Source organism: Sorex araneus, chromosome 1, assembly GCF_027595985.1.
Source record: "Sorex araneus isolate mSorAra2 chromosome 1, mSorAra2.pri, whole genome shotgun sequence".
Lineage (NCBI taxonomy): Eukaryota > Metazoa > Chordata > Mammalia > Eulipotyphla > Soricidae > Sorex > Sorex araneus.
This window is the reverse complement of record NC_073302.1, coordinates 419,286,387-419,311,046: the sequence shown is the minus strand read 5'-3', so window position 1 is coordinate 419,311,046 and position 24,660 is coordinate 419,286,387. Positions and strand designations below refer to the sequence as shown.

General features: G+C 40.4%; 1 protein-coding gene across 2 annotated transcripts in view; it reads right to left on the bottom strand.

Moving 5' to 3' along the window:
* Positions 1 to 22,702, bottom strand: part of CPED1 (cadherin like and PC-esterase domain containing 1) — a 320,153-nt gene extending 297,451 nt beyond the window's left edge. Inside the window, exons 1-2 of one of the 2 annotated variants that reach the window (XM_055138503.1) lie at positions 22,534 to 22,702; positions 21,581 to 22,188 (exon numbers count right to left, since the gene is read on the bottom strand). In XM_055138503.1, coding sequence (XP_054994478.1) covers positions 21,581 to 21,829 — 249 coding nt within the window. In that variant the 5' untranslated portion in view covers positions 21,830 to 22,188; positions 22,534 to 22,702. The other variant, XM_004602249.2, reaches the window with a different exon arrangement.
* Between the last annotated feature and the right edge of the window lie 1,958 nt (positions 22,703 to 24,660).

Sequence of the window (24,660 nt, the reverse complement as noted above, 5' to 3'; positions counted from 1 at the left end):
ATTATGTTTTAATTTTTCCACTATAACAATAGAATCATCTTTTTCCTTCATTGGTGAAATATACATTTATTTTCCCAAACTCAAGGAATAAAATGAATGGAATTTTCTAGGATGTTTATCATACGCATTTCTACTTAAACATTACTATAATTTTAGGACATTTTAAAGGACCACAGGCTTCCTGGAATATGCAAACCAAGCTTTATGGAAAAGTTCCTACCTCAACAAAATCCAAGAACTTCTACTTTCCAGTTCATTCACTAGCTGATTTAACTAAAACTTAAGCCCATCGTGGAGTGATCACACATTTCTCCATGACACCAAACACTTTTAAAAACTACAACAAACTCAGTGATGCACAGCAAGGCATAAAAATATCCATGGCCTCTTCTTCCCCAATGACTCCCTCACTTTATTACACTCACCCCCTTCCAAACACTACACCTTGGATTTGTGGTTCTGCAAAACAGACTCACCTCTGAAACTATAAAATGAGGTATTCTACTCTGTGGTCACATTTCATCTATTTCCAACTCTTCCATTTATTACAGAAACATCATTTTTTCAACTACAAGTCTTTTTTCCCGATACCAGCTTTCTATAGTGTGAAAGATCAGTTTCCTAACAAAAACCAAAGGTCAGGATGTCCCTGGGCAAAACAGCATGGGTTCTAGAATAGAAATGGGCAGCAAAAAAATGCACCCAAGAGAAAATAGAATGAAACCATTTAAGGTCTTCTAGATGAGCAAGATAGCCAAAATAGAATAGAAAACTGTCCTGACATTATACCTTAAGGGTGTCTGCTGATTGGCTAGGTGAAATATCCCAGTCTCTGACCCAATGTATCAATTGAAATTTTGTTTCCTTTTGTTATAGGGACACACCTGGTGGTGTTCAAGAGTTACTCCTGGCTCTGTGCTCCGGGATCACGCCTGGAGAGCTTGGGGAACCATATGGGACACCATGGATCCAATCAGGGTCAGCCATGTGCAAAACAAGCATCCTTCTGCTGTGCTATCCCTGGGCTCCATGTGCTGAATTTTAATGTGCTTATTAACTGCTCCTAATGTCTCTGTCAACTTAAACAATAACTCACATGTGGGGTACCAGGTGGAGGAATGATGTGGTCACCCTTTGTGTTCACTTAGGAGTGCCCAGATGAACCTCAAACTTGGCCAGCCCTTATGTGTTTGTCTCATTCTCTGCAACTGACTCCACCCTAGACAGAGGTCAAAAAGTGCCAATCTGATTGGCTTTAGACACTACAGGCGAACACTTCCCCTTCTGTCTTGGCAGCCCACATTTCATATCTCAATGAAATGATCACAGATATATTCTATTCCCTTACAGCACCACGGACTGGAGTGATAGCACAGCAGGTAGGGTATTAGCCTTGCACACCTGTTCCTCCGTCCCTCTCGGAGAGCCGGGCAAGCTACTGAGAGTATCTCGCCCACATGGCAGAGCCTGGCAAGCAACCTCTGGCATATTCGATATGCTAAAAACAGTAACAAGTCTCACAGTGGAGACGTTACTGGTGCCCGCTCGAGCAAATCGACGAACAGTGGGACGACAGTGCTACAGTCCTACAGCACCACATTCCCATGCAAAACCTCAAACATAGAACAGGATGTTCTCAAAACAGACAAGTCTCCACCCTTACAGAGCAAATGACCCATTCAGGAAAGTGGACATAAGGAATTAGTTATAATTAGTTATGACAGGCCACATAAACCAGGATATTAAAGATGCTCTGAGCCAAGTGACCTTAGGAAGATCTCAGCAACCTTCCAGTCCCACTCCTGGGCTGAGGTTGCTGAGTGTTGCAGAAGGGTCAAGTTAGACAGATTCTGATTGTCAAAGCCAATTCTGTCTCAAGCTCCCTAATCCATGATGCTGTGCTTCTCCGGCAATTCCCTCACATCTTCTCCATGTAGACACCGATGACCTGCTCTCCAGGTACCCGCTGATAACTTTTAGAGACAACTGCATCCCTTTCTCAGTTCAAATGAGCAGTGTTTAAAAGAAACACTGACCTTTAGCAAGCCTACACTCTATCCTCACAATCCACCTCTTCCCCCCTGATTTCCACAGAAGAAATCTGTCTGCGTCTCATCTGTGGATAACCATTCTACTTATTTTCCAGACTTCAAACTCCAGTTTCCCCAATCCACAGACCTCCCAATTTTCACCCCCAAATTCCGGAGAACTTTATCCATCTTTTAGCTCTGACTCCTGAATCTTTTCCCCTCCCTTTCTCAACATTCATTCACTTATTTGATGCTTAATTATTTTTACTACTTTTAAAAATTAGAGGCATAGACCTGGGCTCTAGAGAATAAAACAGAGAACCCTTATAAATCCAAGAATTCATTGGGCTTACTTTTCAGCAGGAGAGTAATAAAAAATGAAATTTTGCAACCTAAGTTCCTTTTTAAAAATAAAGCTCTGGTGAGAATTAAGTGCTAAGTAAGACCATGATCTCCTTTGAGATAACATGATGCTGTTGTTAGCATGTGTTGTGAATGTTGCAAATGAGAGAAGACACATAAAAGATGAAAAATGGGAAAAGAAATTAAAACTGGAGATCCCCAAACATTATGTACATTGTATTGTGACAAAAGTAGGCAATAAGGAATAAGTGGCACTGCATATAAAAGTGGAGACAATGCACCATTACTTAGTCTTGTATTATGTAGCTTGCACAAAACCAAAATGCAGAGAGCAGTAGAGAATTTATATTTTAGCAACTTCATGCTGGTTTTTCTCCCTGAGTATAGCTGGTTGAACTTTGACTCCCTTTTATTTAAAATAGACGGATTCACTATTGAGATTCTAGAAAGTCAAACATTTTTGTTTAGACTTGGTTTGCTCTGGGTTTGGGGGACTTTAGTGGAAGTGGTGGACTCCTGAGCACAGGATTAGATATATTCTATTCTATTCTATTCTATTCTATTCTATTCTATTCTATTCTATTCTATTCTATTCTATTCTATTCTATTCTATTCTATTCCAGGCTCCTCCCAAAAATCCAATGAAGCACTATTATTGTTGGAGTCAGAAATAGAGTATAGAGGTTAAGGCACTTTTGCCTTGCATGTGGAACCTCAATTCAATCCCCTTCGACTCATATAGTTAAGTGATTCCTGAGCACAAAACTGGAGCAAGCCTCAGGCATACTCAGGTGTGCTCCAAACATCCACCCCCTCCAAAATTAAATCTAAACCTGGGACTCTAGCACACAAAGCATGGGCTTTAACTCATGTTTTAGACCCCTGAAAACCAGAGTATTAAGTACTTAAGTCACAGGATTTTCTAATAACTATATATCATTGCTCCTATAATACAGAAGAGGGTTTTGGTATTTTGTTGTTGTTTAAAAAGAATGGGGCCATCCAGTGACAGAATCATAAGGAGCTCTAAAGAGGCATTTATTGCACAGAGGCACATGCAATTGTACCCTACGTTTTGATGTAGAAAAAGGAAAAAGATGGAATCGCAGAGAGTGTGTGCAACTGAGAGAGAGGCAGGGCACAGTTATGAAAATGTTCCAGAAGTAGGAAGAGAAGAGTTCCTGTGAAGACATTATGTAAACAGAGAGGGTGTGTGTGAACCTAACAAATTTGAAAAGAGGCAGGCACAGTAGAAATGAGCTGAACACAGAACTTTATCTGGTCATCCTCAGCTCAAAGACATTCCATGATAAATCAGGTCCAGTCCTTCATCCACAGGGAGCATTGAAATACTGAGACTTGGGACCTATGTCATGATGCTTGGAAAAGACTGCAGCACATCGAAAAATTGAGCGTATGATCTGAAAGTAAACCCTGAGAATAAATTTCTTGATCAGCTCTATGTAAGATGCCCATTGGCCTCACTCATCACTGGAGACCACATGGTACCCTTGTAGAGTTCAGAGCTGGAGGGAAAAAGGGGAAGGAGAACAGGAGACACAAGAAGCCAGCCCATTGCTAAAGAGAAGGATGAATGACAAAGCCAGACTGAACAGTTTCGCAGCGCTGTAACACTCCAACAAACGCACAGTCACGCTGGGCGTAGTTCAGCTGTAGCTGTTCATTCCTTCCCCAAGCTAGCCCTGACATATAGCAGGAATCTCGAGGCCTGGGAGAAATTAAAAACAGATCCAAGACATGAGGATAGCAAGTCCCTAGGTTTGAACTCCATGCCTGAACATTGTGTTCCTGCCTCTTCGCCCACAGAAATAAATACTCATCCATTTGGAGACACTTAGAAGATGTCCTTCCTCTAGTCTAGCTGGTTTGGATTTGGGTGCTAGGGATCCAACCCGGGGCCTCATAGATATGCTTGCCACTGAGGTACAGCCTAGCACACTACTGTTCAGTCTCCTTGAGAGAGAGAACTTCCCCCCACCCAGTCTCCCTTCCTCAATGTGCCACCCACGATGCACAGCTGTGGGTCATCCGTTTACTATCTGCTGTAATGTTACAGACATAACAAAGACCCAGCCAGGATTACAAAACGCAGGAACAGCGGGGAAATGGTGCTCCTGATAGCTTTCTGCAGGATATCTTTAAAAATAAGATCAAGCTTTAAATGGGATCAGCAGAGAAGAAAATTGCTTTTCCTTTAAACACATTTGATTTTACTTTCTATTTTGGAACAAATAAAAAGTTGCTCCTAAAGGTCCTTTTTTAACTCGCCTTCTCCCCTTTGCCATCCTTTCTCTTTGTTCTTTCTCTTCCCGGTTCTCTTTCTCAGACACTCACAAATTGATTAAGACGGAGAAGTTTTTTTCTCTCTACCCTCGAGTCCTGATTGCATCTGCTGATTTTAGAGCAAAGGGATCCCTAGCTGAGTCCTTGAGTTCCTTCTTGGCCCTTGAAAGCAGAGTGTCAGCAATAATAAAAGGCCATCCCAAATGAAGAAAAAGTAATATTGGACATTCATAATTATGAAATACCAAGCATGTGACAAGGAGAGATCTTGTTCTTTAAAAAAAAAAATTAAAATAATACCAAGTCTCTGTTCCCTGAGCCAAAACAACAAGTTAATTCAGTGGTGATTCAGTCTTAAAACAGTAAGTCCGTACAGAAAGGAAAGAATGGAGTTTGAGGTCATTGCAACAATATTATTAACCAAAGCATCATGCAATCTACCAAATATTTTCATAGATGCCAGAGACTTTTAATTGGAGCCAGAGACTTTGCAACAACACCCGTAGTCTTCTGAATTCCATTCTCATCCACTTCCTCCCCAACCTTCTCTTTTCTATTGACACTAGTTTAGCTCCCTTTGGTGGATTTCACTGCCTGCATCCGCAACAAGTACCAATCTTCTGGCTTACTTTCCATGAAACAGGATCTTCAGATAAAAGGAGACTGTCAAACAGTGAAGATAAAAACACCAGAAAATATACAGGAGCAAGGGAGATATACAGTGGGTAAGGCTCTTCCTGTCTTGTCTGCAGCCAACATGGTTTGATGCCAGTCAATACATAGGGTACCAAATCACCACTAGGTGTGATCCTTAATTGCAGAGCCAGAAATAAGCAAGATGTGACCCCACAAACTACACACACACACACACACACACACACACACATCCCCTCATCAACATAAGGTGCATTTAAATATCTCTTAAGAGCATATCCCATGAAAAGAAACTCAATAAATTATTGCTTATATACTTTAAATTATTTTTACTAAAGTATACCACTGTTTTATATGATGTGGGTTTTAGGTCTCCACTGAAAACTTATGTAAAATATTTTAAGTTGTTAAAAGATAAACTGAGGCATATAAGCAATCGTAGATATCTATTTGAGAAAAAAAAAATCTGTTCAAATTGGTGAACCAAATCAGAGGTGCTTAGAGCATGCTACTCTTCAGACAGGAGCCATGGAAAGACTTACACAGGGAAAATACAGAAGCAAAGAAGAGAAATTATTTGATTAGCCATTCCTTAAGGCATTTACAAGTTCCAATTTTGATTTGCTTAGGTAGGCAGGTATGGCATTGAAATCACTTTAGTACATCTAATGGCTTCCTTATTTAATTAATTTCACAAGATAAATGCCAAAAAAGTTTTAATCATAAGATACCCTAAGGGTTCTGTCAAATAATAAGAGAAATATGAAAAGGTAGTATTTAAACATTAGGGACATAAAGACATTTTTTAAATAATGGGTTTTCATATATAATACATAAAATACTATTCTCTGTTAAAAAATTCTAGTGATTGAGCACATATCATGAGAGAAAGAATGCCACTAATACTTTTTATATGATGAACATACATCATTAAGGTTGGTGCTAGATAAAAACTGGGCATTACCTAGCTAAAAATGACTGAAGTTTATGCTCTTATTAATATTCCATAAGAAAATACACATAAGCAAATAAATAAGAGATATTTATACCAATTATTACATTACAACTATTGTTTTTAGCTTAAGAAATATTATGGAGAGACTATATAGGGATTAAAGTACTTTGTCTTGCATGTGGCCAACCCTAAGTGTATCTCTGGCACCATCAGAAATGATGCCTAAGCACAGAACCAGGAGTTTCCCATACCATATGTGAACCAAAATGTTAAGAAGAATAAATTTTAAAAAGTGTTCACTATTAAGGCACCACACTATACATGAAAGAAATATCTTGTCTGGGGACTGGAGAGATAGCACAGTGGATAGGGTGTTTGCCTTGCACGCGGCCGACCCGGGTTCAATTCCCAGCATCCCATATGGTCCCCTGAGCACTGCCAGGAGTAATTCCTGAGTGCAGAGCCAGGAGTAACCCCTGTGCATCACCGGGTGTGACCCAAAATGAAAAAAAAAAAAGAAATATCTTGTCTGAAACCAAATTGCTAGACAGTTTCTCTTAATAACTTGGCACTCATTGCTGTTCTCACACTACCCTGTGGCTGTTTCCACTCCTCATTTTGTCCCTTCAGTACACGGGTCCACTCCAAATCTCAACCTTCACATTCCTTCAGAAGACTTTGGTAAGTCCCTTTCTGCTAGTTTACCCCGAGTCTGGTTCTGTTGACTGATTCCTCTTCTACCATATCATAATGCATGTTCACATGTTTCAGTATTCAATGGTCAATTTCTTTACTTTTTGAAATATGGCAGGAAATATCAATATCTTGGAATAACACAACAGAAGACATCAACTAGTACTGTTATCAAATTTTCAGTTTCCTAAATTCTATAATCCTTCCCTTCAAAGATGAATTGTATTACCAAGGAGCATATTTATTATTTACTTTCTGTAACTGTTGAGAAAGGTGAGATTTTTTTCCTATGGATTCGATTTATTTTTAAAGAGTCTGGCAGGTGGTTTTCTAAGTCAGGCCTAAAGAAGAAATCACCTCTGCTAACATTAGATTGTGCTGCAATTCTCAGGTAGTGGAATGGGAGACCCTCTTATATGGAAGACCTGGTTGGGCATTAGTAAGGGGAGGTCACAATTTGGGAATCTAGTTTTAAGTATAAGAGAAAAAGTTTAAGAACTGCTGGCCACCATAGGAAGTTCCACACTGGTGACAAAGCATAAATTAAGCTAGCTCCTATTCAACCGAAAATTCTACCTGTTACATGGTAGGCATTGTGTAAACTTAATCCCTACCCTGATCCAGCTGCCAGGAGTTTATTAGGTTTTATTTAAAAGCTAGAATATATAGAAAGCAATTACTTTATTATAAATGCTTACTAGCTTTGTTGCTGGAGCGATAGCACAGTGGGTATGGTGTTTGCCTTGCACGAGGCCGACCCGGTTTCGATTCCTTCATCCCTATTGGAGAGCCCGGCAAGCTACTGAGAGTATCCCACCCACATGGCAGAGCTTGGCAAGCTACCCGTGGCGTATTCAATATGCCAAAAACAGTAACAACAAGTCTCACAATGGAGACGTTACTGGTGCCCGCTCGAGCAAATGGATGAACAACGGGATGACAGTGCTACAGTGCTACAGTGCTATAGTGCTAGTAGCTTTGTTCAGGGATTTTGCTAAGATTTGTGCCTAGGATCAAATGAACATGGATGGATGATGGGACACCTCACTTAGATCACAGAAAGGGGTTTCCTTTGAAAATGTTGTTATGTTAGGGTAAGTGAGGCTGTAAGTCTTGGGGCACATATATATGTCTCCGTATATATATGTGTGTGTGTGTACATATACATACATATGCATGTATGTGTACATATATACACATGTATGTGTATATGTGCACATATATATGTATACAAATATATTTTCACAAATACATTTAAACAAAATAAATTTATTACAAATAGATTTATCATTACTTTAACCATTATTTTTTAAAAGAAAACATAATCAGCTTAGCTCTGACTTCTATTCTTATCTATGCTCCTCCATGAAAGTAAAAATATTAAGTCTGTTTCAAACCTATCTGCTTCTAAAATAGCTCTTGGATAAACCGGTTTAGTTTGTCTGTAGGAAGTTTCAGATATGCTGTTAATGTCTTCACTGTTTACCCAGAAATAAAAAGATAGTAATAAAGAGAAGATTGAGGAGAAACCATGGAAAATCACATCTGCCCTCAGGATGCGTCTAGTAGGAAGGTCTATGGCTCAATATGAAAGCAACTTTCTCATCGATGCTGTGCTAAGGTCAGTAGTTCCGGCACTGCTACAGAAAAGTTAATTTCCTGTTCCATTTTTCTAGCACCATTATATATTTGGGCTAAATTAAAGCTAGATTTTTCCACCAGAGAAGAAACTAAGCTTAGGGCTGAAACTATTGGAATGCTATTATACTTCCCATTACTTGTTAAAGAAACAGTGAAACATCAAAGGAAACTCAGTTGTGACAGCACAATTTCGGACGCCAGTGGCATTTTGAAACATAACTGTGTAATTTTGATGTTTGTATACTGTGTAACTATAATAAGAAATAAAAAAGAGTATCCCTAAAGCTCACATTAATGTTTCATACGCATATACATTCTTTTCCCTCAAGAGGCAACAAATGCAATGAGAATATTTTCCTATTATCCACTGGGACGTGTTAAATTAATTAAGGAAGGAGGCTTTTAAATTGATGCAGCTCTAATGCCTTAGCAGTTCATATAAGCCAACCAAAATGAAGCCAGTTATTGCTTCATGGTTATGAAATAAAAAATTAGGGATAACCAAGTATAACCAGCCAATCACATCACATAGCTGACTATGGCTTACAAGCTATGGTATGCATTATATAATTAATATATATACTATTATATTATATTATACTATTATATATTATACTATTATACTATATATATAAGATAATAAAATATAGCTACTGCACTATGCTCATTTAATTCCCTGTCTTCACTTCTACCCTTTCTTTATAAAAATTCTTCCTCACACTGTTGATGGAGTACTCCTAACCCCTTCTGGTTTAGTGCTACTTGATTCAAATTGATTATTGCTCAAACTCTTCAGACGTTTAAGATGTGGTCATTTATCTCTGAACACATGAAGTTGTTAATGCCCTGCCTTTTACACTATCAGTGTTTTTCTAAGCATTCTGAGCTGCAGTGCCTCCTTGGATCCCACCATATATCTATAACTGATATTTCCACCCCTATGCCACAGTCTAGGAAAGTAAAGCCCACAGGAATTGCTTATCATGGTCACTAAACTCCTCAGCACATAACTAGATCCCCTTTGGTGTTTTTATCACTTTTACCCAAAGAAGGGGAGTCGGGTGTAAGAGCAGGTGCCTCTCCTTCATAAAAGCACCTTTGACAGATGGTTAAGGAGGCTTCCAGTAAGTCGGTACCGCCAGCCCAACATCATCCACTTTTTCTCATGCCAAAGCAAACAAGAGGCATCTAAGTTTCCTTTTTACTTTCCTCCCCACAAAGTATTCCCTATCCTCAGGCTCATTGCTGACTCTTCCATCCAGAACTGGCTACTTTTTCCTAGATGTCTCTGCCACATGCACAGGGTCAGAATGTCCTAAGGGCATAGATTTCAATGACAACTTGTCAAGGTCAGCTATATGGTATGCAGAAGAAATTGGTCATTAAGAGAATTATAATATAAATTTTTTAAAATAATTTCTATTTTGTACATCAAGGAAGATGCACTACATTTCCTCTCCTCATAGTTGAACCTTTCTTGGGTGAGAGAAAATGAGCACAACCCTGGAAGTTAATGGAATGCATCTGATGGCATTTAGAGAGGCCAAGGAGGAAATGTGAATGCCATTATACCACAGAATACATGCCTTAAACATAGAATACATGCCTTAAACATTGGCCTGAATATGGAATAAATAAAGCCTAGAAGCTGAGGATCAAAAGTACATATACTCACATGCATTTAGAAGCAAATTTTAGTTATTTAGAGTGTGTGTTTTTGAGGTCAGAGCTTTAACTCAGCCTCTCTAGGACAGGAAAGTCACCAAAGTTAATTGGATACTAACTCTGGCCAGCCACCTTGCTTGGCATTCTCAGACATATATTTAGCTTTCCAAAGTAGAGCCGAGGGGCTGGGGAACTTGCACCAAAATCTGGGCTCTAGATTTTGTATGCAGGAGTACCAGGTTTGATCCCTGGCTCTACCTGGTACCCAGAGCACTGCAGGGAAGTGTTCCCGAAACCAAACCAAAACTAAACAACCAAATCAAAAGAGCAGAGCTTAGCTCCATTTCCCAATAATAAGATTGAGAGTTCAGAAGTTTAGGTAAAATTTACCTCTGCCCTACAATGAACAAATGCAGGTAGAACCTCTATATCCCCAAACCCTTGTTTGTTCCTCAATATACCTAGCCTCTTATTAGACTTATTATTCAATATACGTAAGTAGGTTAAGGCTAGAAGTCTTTCTAGAGATAATTAGATTTATTCTTTGAAACAATGTGCAGATTTCTGGGGCTCCTCCTTTGAAGTGCCTTTGATTGGGCTGCACTATAAGCACACAGGGAGGGGGCTTCAGCAAGAAAGGAGGGAAGCCTTCCTATAGATAACGTGGCTATGCCTAGAGATATTTGCTCTTAATAATAATTTTGGATTGGGCTGGAGCCACAGCATAGTGGTAGGGTGTTCGCCTTTCAAGCAGCGGGCCCCGTGTTCAATTCCTCAGCCCCTCTTGGAGAGCCTGGCAAGCTACCGAGAGTATCGAGTCCACATGGCAGAGCTTAGCAAACTACCCGTGGTGTATTCAATATGCCAAAAACAGTAAAACAAGTCTCACAATGAGAGATGTTACTGGTACCTGCTCGAACAAATCGATGAGCAATGGGATGACAGTGAATTACTTTGGGTTAGTTGTTATTTTTGGACCATACATTCCCTTAGCTTCCATCAGTTAATTTATATATAATAATTTAAAGATCCCTTTATACAATGAAAACATAGCACATCTTTTATCATTACATTACTTTTCTAAGCTTTGACATTATAAGCCAAGATGTTTGGCTTTTCACTTTGAACAAATCTATGGAAAGTACAAAAGTTGACAAAGTACTATTTACTTTTCAAATGTCCAAGTATGGTGTCCATTTTTGTTTGAGAATACAAATACTATTTTAGAATATGAGCTCATCCTTTTGGTGAGAAAGTCTCCCTGGAAAAAATATCCAAAGGGAACCAAAGGGAAAAATAAAACCCAGACATTTCTTTCACCCAAAGAGGCCTGAGACTCAGAGCTGGTAAGTGGAATCACTTTTTATAATAGCAGCATTATCTAGTGGTTCCCATTTGAGAGGGTTTATCTTATGTGAGTTTCAAATTCAGTGAAAACAAGAAACAGAACTGCTTAGAGGCAGAAAGAAGAAAAAGCTGGTGATACTATCTTCAACAAACAAGAATGCCACCTATAAAATAATGAATTCCAAAATTTAGAGTAAACTTAATGTAATTTATTTTAAAATGAGTTTTCTCGAGCCTTCTTTAAAATTTATCTAAGAAGAAAAATTGAATTTGTTTAAAATTCTCTCAGTGCACACATGTTTTTCACCCATGAGCATATTTCATTACAGAAATTTAACATAGCCCTAATCAACTCTCTCAGAGAAACCCACAAGTTCATCAGGCAACCCAACTAGTTCTATGGAAGTTGGATGAGTCCCATTAGCATGCTGACAGTTTCTCCCGAGAGCCTTCAAAACCTGGATCATGGTACTTAGATGATGATTTTTAAATCCTAACCTTCAAGTCTAGTTATAATCTAACAACAGGGTAACATCGAAAGTTCACTCTTCTTTTAAATCAATTTGTTTAAGAAATGGAAATTACTGGAAAGAGAGGATAGCCTCGATTTCACGGTCGTATAAATGATAGTGATGAAAGAAGTCAAGAGAAATGGGAAGTAGAAAGACACACTGCTGTGTTTAAGGTGCTTGAGAACATTCACAGGATAATGTGTTAATCCCACACAAATGAGCAGGACCAATAGGTAAATGTAGCTGATTCAATACAGCAATATGGTAGCATGGCTAGCGTGAACCAGAAAAAGCACACAAAACAATTCTCTGGGAGTTGCTACCGGAGAAAGATGGAGTGTAGTATCCAAGAGTCTAGCTAGGAAAGAGAAAACAGTGAGAAAATGAGTTTCTTCCATTCTCTAAACTCTGCTTAATTCTCTGACCTTGAATTCCTGATTCACTAATTTATTCATTTGTTGACTACATCGTTTTCAGGTACTCATTATATATGTGATACTCTTTTGGTAATAGAAATATAGTAGCAATGTTGTCCCGTTCATCAATTTGCTTGAGTGGGCACCAGTAACCAAAGAACAAAATCTTTATAAAATATAAAAAAAATAAGGAGAAAGTCAAACAAAGCCCTTACTTGGAGGTGGGGAGGGGTGATGGTAAGGGGGAGATTACCTACCTCTGGCATCCCCAAGGCTGACTCCAGGCTCTATGCTTGGGGTCACTCCAGGTGGCATCTGGGATTGAAACAGGATTGATTGTGTGCAGGGGCGTACCTTAACCCCTGCTACTCTATCTCTAATCCCCATAAAGTCCTTGCATTTAAGGAGCTTACAATATAAGAATAAAGTAAAAACACATACAGTAAACAATTAGTGCATATTTGTTCCAGGTCCAAAATCTTAAACTTTTCCATTTTTCTCTATGTATCTCTCCACATGACATGATCTGAGCATTTACAAACACATACACACACACACACACACACACACACATACGAGAGAGAGAGAGAGAGGGAGAGAGAGAGAGAGAGAGAGAGAGGGAGGGAGGGAGGGAGGGAGATAGAAAGGAAGAGAGAGGGAGAGAGAGAGAGAGAAAGGAAAGAGAGAGAGAGAGAGATAACACAGAATCAGCCCAAATTGAAGACGTTGATAAACAACCTAAATGTGGATCATGTAAATTCTGCCTTGATTCTGAAGGCTTAGTTTATGTCAAAAAGTAATAGGTGGGAGGCAGACTGGGGGGTACACTAGAATAGGCTTCTGTCTCAGATGTACTTTACCCAAATCCTTAAGATTCACTGCTACAATTAGTCAGTGCTCACCCACTTTGTGAAGACCAAATTTTATTGAATTCAGGAACGACAGAGATGAGCAAATCTTCCAGGACACTAATAATAATTTTTTATAGCCAACATTTATTGAGAACTTGCTATGAGTCAGGTTATTTTTAATGCTTCCCAGTATTAGCCTCAGCGAAGCCTGATGTTTGCCTTACAAGGTGAAGATACCAACATTATCTCAGGTCAGAAAAACAAATCCTAGAGGGGTGAGTAAATATCTAGAAGATAGTAATATAACCAATGTTATTAACTTGACTCCAAAGATCATGTGCTAACTCTCGAGCCTCCTCAATAGTATGTGTTCCCTAGAGACTGTCCCATAATGCACCCCAAATCGAGGTTTAAAACCACAGAAACATGATCTCATAAATTTGGGAGTTAGAAGCCTTAAATCAAGGTAGTAGCAGCACCATTCTCTCTCTCTCTCTCTCTCTCTCTCTCTCTCTCTCTCTATCTATCTATCTATCTATCTATCTCCCTTTCCCTCCCTCCTTCCCTCTTTCCCTCTCTCTCTTTCTCTCTCTCTTTCTCTCACTTATTTTGGAAGTAATTTTATCAATGACTGTATTTTCCAACATACTCAGATCCCGAGGCACTGGGGATTAGGAATTCAACGTTATTTCATTGCTATCTTTTGAGAGCAGGAGATACAACTTAATCCACAACATCAACAGATAAAATAGATGTGATAGAAATAGTAAAAAAAAAATGATCCCACTCCTGTTATAATTATAAATGTGATCTGCTATTCTGAGGCTGGCATTTTTGTTCTTAGAAGAAACTAATTTTCTTCACTTATCAAATAAAGACCTGAGTGGCCAGAGCAATAGAACAGCAAGTAGGAAGCTTGCCTGGCAGGCAGCCAAGTGGGTTCAATTCCCAGGCACCCCATGTGGTCCCCTCAGCCCTGTCAGGAGTGACCCCTGACCTCAGAGCCAAGAGTAAGTCCCAAGCATAGTTAGGTGAGGTACCCCAAAATACAAACAAAAGCCAAATAAAAATCTTAAACTCATATACACAAGAAATATCAAAGGCGATTCTAAAGTTTTAAAAGCCATGTTTTCAGGAGTATGGGAAAGTCCGAATACCCATTTATGCAAATAGAGATCAAAAGGATTCCTCCATCCCTCTCGGAGAGCCCAGCAAGCTACCGAGAGTATCTCACCTGCAGGCCAGAGCCTGGCAAGCTACCCGTGGTGTATTCGATATACCAAAAACAGTAACAAACAAGTCTCACAATTACTGGTACCCGCTCGAGCAAATCGATGACCAATGGGATGACAGTGATACAGTGATACAGAGATCAAAAGAAATTATTGATTTGGACAAGAAAAAAATTTTAAATTTGCTTGTGGTCCATACCTAGAAATTCTCAGAGGCTTCTCCTGGCTCTGCACTGAGAAATCACACATAGCAGTGCTGAATCTGGGTGGGCCACATGCGAGGCAAACATCTTACCATTGTACTATCTCTACTGTCGCTCCAGCCCCTGGACAAGGACATTTTTTGTGGGGGGTCACACCTGGTGATGCACAGGGGTTATTCCTGGCTCTGCACCCAGGAATTACTCCTTGCGGTGCTCAGGGGACCATATGGGGGGATGCTGGGAATCAAACCTGGGTCGGCCTCGTGCAAGGCAAACGCCCTACGCACTGTGCTATTGCTCCAGCCCCCTGGAAAAGAACATTTTAAAAGAAAATTATCAGAGATTTCATAAGTTTAGATTCTACTCCATAAAAGGTAACAGAAAGAGGGAGAAGCAGGTCTAGGGATTCAAGAGCAAGTTTCAAGCCAGAATTATACATGATGAGTTACTTGCCTTCCTTCTCTGCAAACCTCCACACAAGGACGAAAAGTTAACAATAAGTAAAACTACCACAATCACAAGGGAAAATATAAAACAATGATCCAATGAAATAAGCCTGGTTAAGTCAACTTTAGCACCAGAAGAAATCTGGTATGAAATGAGACCACAAGCTACTCAGGAGGTTATAATCATGGGTTTTAAAGGTGAAGTTTCAAGAAATTTTTGCCCAGTAGTGAAAAATAATTTAGGGGAGGATATATATTGAATACAAATTGTTTTATTAATAGTAGACACAGAGTCACTTAAGAGAGAAGTTTCAAGAAAACAAAAGAGAAGTTTCATAAAGGATGGTTTGATGAAAGGATACGAATAGCAGTATTATAACTAATTGAGAGTAACTCTAGAACAAGTTTTGAAACAGGTTGAAAGAGGGTGTTAATGGAACATAAGAGTAGGATTTGGCAAAAAGAAAAATTCCAAATCAATCTGCCTACCTTCAATTATAAATCCTCCTGTGCTTCCTAGAACATTCTAAGATATAAATTTATTCATGCCATTTTGGGCTAGATATAATTAAATATCCTTGTCATGCCCACATCAGACATGGATGAACACTGTATCTGATCTATTTGTATTTTCCCTTTCTTCTCTGAAAACCTCGACATATCACACACACACATACACACACACAGACACGCACCCATACACGCATGCACACACACACACAGCACACAGCAAATAATTTAAATGTCCCAAAAGCACCCAGTTATTTAAATTCTTCTTTGAATGTGCAACATTTTCTGCCTGTAATACTTTATTCTTTCTCCTATCTTTTTTTATCTTTTTAACACTTTGTTTTAATATTTTGGATTTCCTAGCACCACTATAGTTATTTGTCTCGTAATATACTTCTGTGTGATCATTTTCTAGTACAGTGTCTGGAACGTATAGATTATTCAACAAATATTAATGAATGAGAAAAATAAAAGAAAGGCAAGAGGAGGAGAAAGGGGAAACATAAAGTGAGGTTTTTTTTTTTCTCAGTTGAAGATCAGTGTTCTCGGTGAGATCATATCTCAGTGAGATCATCATTTCCTTTAAAGAAAGTGAGCCCATGTTCCAAGAACAGGAGCATATTTAGACATTTTCTGTGGCTTTTCGAAAGAAAAGTTAGCACAAACTGCATCACCTTACCTCACACTATCACTGTGGTTACAAATCATGGACAATGATTTGACCTTGGCCATGAGAAACCAGGAACTCCTATGTCCAGTACAGATCAAAAGGGGGAGAATACTACATCTTGGCAGGATAGCACCCACAAAGGCCCTTGCTTCACAATGGCTACCCCCACAGTCCAAGTAACACTACCTGAACAGAGTATAAACAAGTCTCACCAAAGGGTTAGGCCTGGAAATGAATTTCTTACACTAACTCTAACCCTGTCAACTCTTTAGTGCCTGTTCTGAGATTCAGTAGTTTAATACAACTTCTCTGGATATGTCTGCCAATATTGGATCCTTCTAATTGTTCTCTTCCTTCCCCCTGTGGCCTGGAATTCCACCTCCTAAGTATTTGCACCATATTCTGTTTTATATAAAGAAGTAGCACTGCACTGTGGCACTGTCATCCCACTGTTCATCCATTTGCTCGAGCGGGCACCAGTAACATCTCCATCGTGAGATTTGTCATTACTGGTTTTGGCATATAGAATACGCCACGGGTAGCTTGCCAGGCTCTGTCGTGCAGGCGGGATAGTCTCTGTAGCTTGCCGGGATCTCTGAGAGGGACGGAAGAATCCAACCCAGGTCGGCCACGTGAATGACTTTAATTTTTTCCAATGTGAGAGATGCACTATTGGAGACACAAATTAAATATTGATGTATTTTAAATAAAAAAATATTTATTTTCACTGACCCAGGGCTCAGTTCTGGGAAAGAGGAATGGGAGAGAAAAGTTGCTGAAGGAGAATGAAGAGTCAAAATGCAGCAGAGAATAAATTGTCCAGCAGCAAAGAAGCAGTCATTTTCTTTGCATCCACAGGAGATAATTAGAAACACATGCTGATCGCGAATATCCATGTGTTCCCCAAATAGCAAAGTTTGCCTTCCAGGAGCATATGCTAAGAAGATTTTCTTCCATTGTGTTGCTAAGTTCCCGTGTTTCCTCAATTATGAAATATTTAAGTGTTAGATTCTAGAAGGAAAAAAAAATCACTCTGAGTGACCTACTTCAGTGAAGACAATGGCAACTATCTTCAGTTGTATGTTAAACGGAATTAATGTTGAGACTCAGCAGATTATCGGCCAAAATTCAAGCTACTTTATTTTGGGAGAAAACCAGCAGAAATGACAATAGTACATCAGCTTAGCCATGTCCTTTGGAAGTTGGAATGGAAAACAGAATAAAAATCTGCCCGAGTGAAGGAGAGTACTTCCATAGTGCGGAAAGTTGGCATATGCTATACACTGAGCTCAGTTAGAACGAAAAAGTTTTAGACATTTGACCAGATCCCAAATGTAAAGAGGTAAAGGGCGAGCAGCTACCTTCCAATACTTGCTGCTACTTTTGTTTCTAGGTTGACAATCCACAAAAGGTCTTCTATTCGCAGCAACTACATCCAAAAAAGACTGGGAAATATTTATTGTTTATTCATAAAAGTATGAAAACTAGGATTCAAGAAAAATTCTATGGATTTAATTTGGTTGCTGACTTTTATCCCTCTAGACACTGTAGCATTATTTGAAGTGCCTTTTCAAGTGTTCTCAGGTGGATTTTTTAATTAAGATTCCCTCCCCCCTTTTAGCTTTATAAGTACAGATATAGCTTCTACTTCCTGGAGGGGTAGTTAGTTTAATGTTTAAACATATTGCCTTTTAAGCATTTTTATGTATCTTAATAATTCTTTTGATCTGAAGGGATTCTAATTTTACTATAAAACTGCTTTTATATACATACACAATATTTCACATAAAATGCCTGGGTTTGATAAGCATATTATACTTTCAAATGTTTCCTGGAATCCACGAACCGTATGTCAAAATCAGCTTTTTTCAAATAACTTTCAAAATAATTTAAAGGATGAATACAAATAAGGGAAATTTTAGCAGCATGAATATTTTTGTTTTTCCAGTAAAAGTATTAATAAAACCAAATTTTTAGCATAGAAATCATGCTGCTTCTCTAAAATTTCTTCTCTTAAATTTGTAAATACTATATTTTAGATCTTGAGGAAAAGTGTATGTAGCATAGCATCTTTTTCTTTTTTTCTCTTTTTTTTTTTAAAGAAAATGCTTTTAGGCCACACCCAGGAGTGCTCAAGAATTACTCCTATCTCTGTGCTCAATAAGAAACAAGGGAGGTACTGATAGGGCCTTATGTAGTGCAGGGGATTGAACCGCATTGGCTGCAACAAGGCAAGTGGCTTATCCACTGTACTATCCCTCCAGAGCCAGTTTATTTTTGTTACAATTTGTTTTGTTTTGTTTAGGGGCTACACCTGATGCTCAAGGCTTACTCCTGGCTCTGCACTCAGGACTTACTCCAAGTGCTGCTCCGGGTACCATATGGGATGTCAGAAATTGAACCTGGATTGACCACATGCAAGGCAAATGCCTTAATCGTTGTATTATTTCTCCAAACCCCCTGCCAATTATTTTTACATGAACTTCCGAAGTAACTGCTTTGAAAATCATCTTGACGCTGACTCCAACTGCACTTATTTTGTCACTTTTATTATTGAAAAAAAATGTTAACTCTTCAAAACAGAATTATTATTTGATTTCAGTTTGGAACGTATCTTACAACTACTCTCTGATTGCAATTAGCTTCTATGAATTTTATTTTTATCTTCCTTTCTCTAAAAAATAAATACATAAATAAATTTTAAAAAGTGGTTCTAAATCAATAGTGGAGACAAGTTTAAAGAAAAAACAGAAATATCTGGCAGATACATGGAAATTCATTTTTCAAATCCACTGACCTTCAAATCCATTGAAGTATAATTGAGAATTTCAAGTTTTGCACATGGCTAAAACAGTTAAGACTGTGAATAATTTGGGAAAAAATCATCATGTGTTTGGCAATTTTTATGAAGGAAATTCTGGAATGAATGTTTTACATAAGCAGCCAATAAGTTTCAGATGGTTTATAAGTAGCAGGAGATCCAAAGCTGAAATGGAATTTTCTGAGACAGCCTACAAATAACAGTTAACATATGCTTAGTTCCATGCAAAAGCAGTCATCAAAATCAAGTAGGCAGTGAAAAAAAAAATGTCGTAAGTTTTATTAAATAAAAATATTTTTGTCAGAAATTCTTAGCAACAATTCTATTTAGAAATATAAAGGGCAAAAAAGAGCCTTGATTATTTTTTAAAAGATTATATTTATCAACATTGGAAATGAATCAGAGGTGGCTTCCAAAGGCACAGTTTACATCTATCATAAATTAGTTGTACTTAAAACCCAGAATGCAGAAAAAGTTAATGTTAGTATAAATGAACAAAGTAGTATACATGATCACATTACTATATAGCATTTAATAACAAGTCACACTTGCAGCTGAATTTCATCTACCAGTGTTTCCATGCTATGTATCCATTGCTTTGGCATAACAAAATTCTTGGTCCATACGTTTCTAGGGACAGAGGGTGTGGCTCCAGTGGCATTACATGTCCCCTGAGCACTTCTGGGTGTGGATTCCCAACAAACTCACTTTGAAAAAGAAAATTTTAGATGAGACATTATTTCTAAGAGAAGGAGTCACTTATAGCTTTTCTTATGTTGTTTGTTCTAGCCTCTAACTATTTTGTATTTAAATGCGTTCTTAAGATTGTGATTTTGTGGGGTATTATTACATTTGTGCATTCACTTTTATTTATAGCATCTGTTTGCACAGTGCGAATCCTTTCCTGCCTCTGAACGAGGTGGATGCACCTCGTCACAGTGTGAGACATGTGGCCTGCACTCCCATCCTGTTGGTCCCCTAGCCTCCTGCCATGTCCTATTGACCTAATTGAACTTGTGGCCCCTTTGGAATAACCACGGGGGCCCCAGGAGGATATACAGGCCCTGGCTGAGAAATGCTTACAACATGATGCCAATCGTGACCTACCTCATGAGCTGCAAGGGTTGTTAGGCAAAGGAGTTTTGAAAGCAAGAAGGTGATGATGCTAGAGGGGCCAGTGATCGAGTGATACTCAATAGGAAATTCCGTTTTAAACAACTCCCTTGTTCATAGGATCTACCTAAACCTACTTCAGGTATAGGAGAAAATGTGTCGATTCCTAAATGATCTTGACATACTACTTACTATAACATAAAAATCAGGGCTGGAGAGATAGTAGAGTGGGTACTGCAGTTGCCCTCCTGCCGCTGACCCAGGTTCATTCCCAGGCACTGCTGATCTCCTGAGCACCGCCAGGGTGATCCCTGAGTACTGAGCTAGGAGTAAGCCCTAGTGTCACTGGGTGTGTCCCCCATCAAAAAAGAAGAAAAAGGAAAAAGAGAAAGAGAAAGGAAGGGAAGGGTAAGGAAAGAAAAGAAAATACAGAGACTTTGCCATGAAAAATGTCTGAAATTTTCCTCGTTCTTTAATTATGCTATTTAAAAGGTCATCATTTCAGTGATAGGTTAGAATTGAGAGGTATAATTCAGTGTGACAATTTGGGGGGCATGTAGATTATATTTTTTCCAACACTGGATAAGTAAACTAATAAAATTAACTAGAATGATGTACGAACAGAATAATCTATATTTCCCTACTCCTATAAGCAATAAATGTGTCAGAGCTTTAAGTAAAACTATTATATTAATATTTTTCAGCAATTAATCTATTGCAATCAAAACGTGTTCACCAAGGAGAAACCAACATAACCAACTACCAGATGGAACGCTGGAAGATTTTGAGTCCGTTCACTCATCCTAACTGCCAAGGAAAGGAATCTTCAATGTTAATCAAATGTGGTGAATCTCTGAGGTCTGTTCTTGAACTCTGAGTCTCCAGATCTCTTAGATTCCCTTATATTTTGGGGGGAGGCGGCTCTGAACCGTCTCCACTCCACTGAAATGCAGCGAAATTCTAAGAGCCCAGAGAAAGGCTAAGACTCTCAGCGAACATGTGTCTCACTGTCAAAAGGTCACTCCCTGGGCTGTGTATACTCTGGATCCCTTTCAGACCTCATGGAAGTTAATTTTAGTTGTAGGAAAGGACAGCGCGGGGCAGACCGCTAACTCTGGCGGAAATGTCAAGGTTAGTGGTCACGCCAGCCTTACCTTTCTGATTTCCTCTGCATTGACAGGGAGAGGGAAGCACGGTCTGTCCAGCGAGGGACTTTGCTTGCAGCCTCTGGCCTGAGTCGGGGTGGGTGTGTGGGGGCCAGCCCGGGGGACCGAGGCTGCGAGCTTCCTTGTCCCTCGGAGGGTCAGAGTCTGGTAGAAAAGACAGACTGCCACTACCAAGCCCACCAAGAAGGGCCGGGGGCAAAATCGCCGACGACAGAGGAACCCTGGACGACAGACCATGTCCAGTTCAGCTGCCCTTGGCCGCGGTCCACGTCGTCCAGAAAGTCATAGCAGCGAGGTGACTGTCAGCATGAAGAATGCGTGTCTCTCTTCTTTCCCCACATCTTCCTCGGACATCAGGCTCGCTCCAGTCCCGCGGAAGGACTTCCCGATGGGTCATGCCCAAGCATCAGAGGTCCCCAGAGTCGGAGGCCACGGCTAGTGACCGCCCTTCCACGGATGCCCCTGCCCCAGGGGCTGGCCTGGGTTTAAAGAAGAGGCAGCACAAGAATCATCATCGTTCCAAGTGAGCGTGTGCGCCCCGGGCTGCCAAACTGTGGCTTCCGGGAGTGCCTTATTTTACACCATCCTGCAGCTCCCTGGACGAGAGAGAAAACAACACCCAAGTCAAGCTGGAGCCGGCAAACCGCGTCCAAGAACGCACTCGGTTAAAAGCCAGCGCGCCTGTTGCACAGCTGGACGCTGGCCAGTGCGCCCTAGCGTCCCTCCTCTCCTCCTCGGGCTCTCAAGCCGTCCCGTTTGCAGCCTTCCAAGTTTCTGAACAGCTTGCCTTCATCTCTTTCTTTTTTTTTTTAAATTGCCACTTTCCTGTAAGCAGTCACGGCTTTTAACAGAAAAAGGGACTCGACGGTCTGGCTGGACACGTTAGCGTTTGGCTGGTCTTGGGCTCATTCCCTTTCAAGTTCAAAGTTCTATGTACTTACTCCGCTTCCATCCTTTCAGACAGGAAGAAAGAAGAAAAGGAAAGAAACTAACAAAAACAAGCCAAAACAGAAAAAAAAAAAAAACACCCAAGTTTCCCAGATCCCTTCTGGGATGGTGGGTTCAACTCAGACGGAAGGAAACACCCAGTCTGGAGCGCGGGGGACCCCAGCGCGCAGCCCCCAGCGAGACGCAGCTACAAGCGCGGCCCGGAGCTGGGGGGACCCGCGGGCATCTCGGCGCCGGCCCGAGACCCAGCTGGGGGGGGGGGCGGAGCCAAGCGCCCCCACCCCCAACCCACCCCCACCCCCACCTCCGGGCTCCTAGACCCTCGCGGGGGCGCTGTCAGCTCCACGGCAGAAACTCTTGGGCTACCCCAAGACAGCCAACAGCAGCTCTCTGCTCCCCTGACTCGGGGCTGCCTGGCCAGAGCTGCAGAGTTTTCCAAAACACTCTTGATGTTTTGGCCCGATGTGATTTGTTTTTCCTAACACAGCTTTGGAAAACCAAACAGCCCTTTCGTCAATGGGTGGCAAAGGTCAAAGGGGTGAGACTGGGTTGACTGCGAGAACCAGGAGGTTCTTCCTTCGCAGAGAATCAGGGGGATGGGATCGCGGGTACTCTCAGGAGCATACGCGGGTCCGAGCAAGGACGCCTGGGTGCCCACCAGGCTGGCGTTCTCCTGGGCAGAGATCCGTGTGTCGTCGCTGCTATTAGGACTTTCTGGCTGGACTCTAGGGGCTGCGTCCTGGAAAGGTTGATAGCCTGACGCTTTGCCATGAGCTCCCGTAGCAGGCAGCAGGGCAACTTTCCTCTGGGCAGAAAGGGGTTCGCGGCAGGCATTTTGCACAGAATTCAGCTCAGTCCAATGCTGCCAGGTTAGGGCAATTCTGCACATACCAGACTCTTTTGCTGTCGGTTGAGGGAAAGAACACCAAGGAGAAGGGCAATCTGTCTGGTGCACGTCACTCTTTGCAGAGTCCTGACTGTAAAGTCTGGGCACCCAAGACTGGATGAAGGTCCCAGCGGACAAGTTCAAGTGTCTCTGAAACCACGCACTCCAAGAGCCACCCATTTCCCTTGGCAATTCTCCCGCAGTCACTGCTATTCTGTGAGGAGGAGCGCCCCCTAGGGGTTTCCATCCGTCTTAGTTCAGCTGGATGGGCGTCTTGCCTTAAAATCAATTTTAAGGCCTTGGTGAAACAGATTAATTAAGGCTTGTCAGAGTCAGGATTCCCACTAAAGCTTGACTTATCTAGGCTCCCTGCGTTCTTTAATGTTGATTTATAGGAACGTAAAGCAGAAGAGAGCAATAAAGTGGCACTTGACTTTTAGAAGTCAAGAGGAAATGAAAGATAAAATGTTGGTGATTTGAGAAATAAAAAGAACTATGAGACCTCCGAGTTGTAATTGCCCCTGGTGTGGATGTGATACAGGGCGTAACAAAGTTGTTTATTAGATGAAGAGGAATGCACACATCACTCTGCAAGCAGAATGTCAGGAAAAAAAAAAACAACCAGACTTGAGGTGTCTACAGTCACTTTCATGCATCATTAAACTGCTGAGCATATGATGCAAAAGAAAAGATAAATAAGATGCTAAAATCATGTTGCCTTGGGCTGAGAGCAATGAAAATATGACAGAATAGACTATTTGTAGCCTGATTTCAAATAACAGGGATGAGAATAAAAGATGGAAAATGAAGAGTTTTTAAAATGACACTGAGGGCTGGAAAGACAGTACAGTGGATAGGGTTCTTGCCTTGTATGTGGCCAAACCAGATTCCATCCCCAGAATCCCACATGGTCCCCTAGCACCACAAGGAGTGATTCTCAAATGCAGAGCCAGGAGTAAGCCGTAAGCATCTCTGGGTATGGCCCCCAAACCAAAACAAATTAATTAATTAAAATGATAGTCAAAGATTCATTTTCTCATTGGATTCTGGGGGTAGGAATTTATTAGATTTAACTAAATATGACAACAAATGGATAAGAAGTGCAAGAAGGAGGAAAGGAGAGGTGTGAACCAAGACACTATAAGACTATCCTAAAAATCAGCAGGTCTGGAGAAAACATCTATAATTAGAATTAACCTAACTGGGTAAAATCATGGACTGCTTTTTATCAACT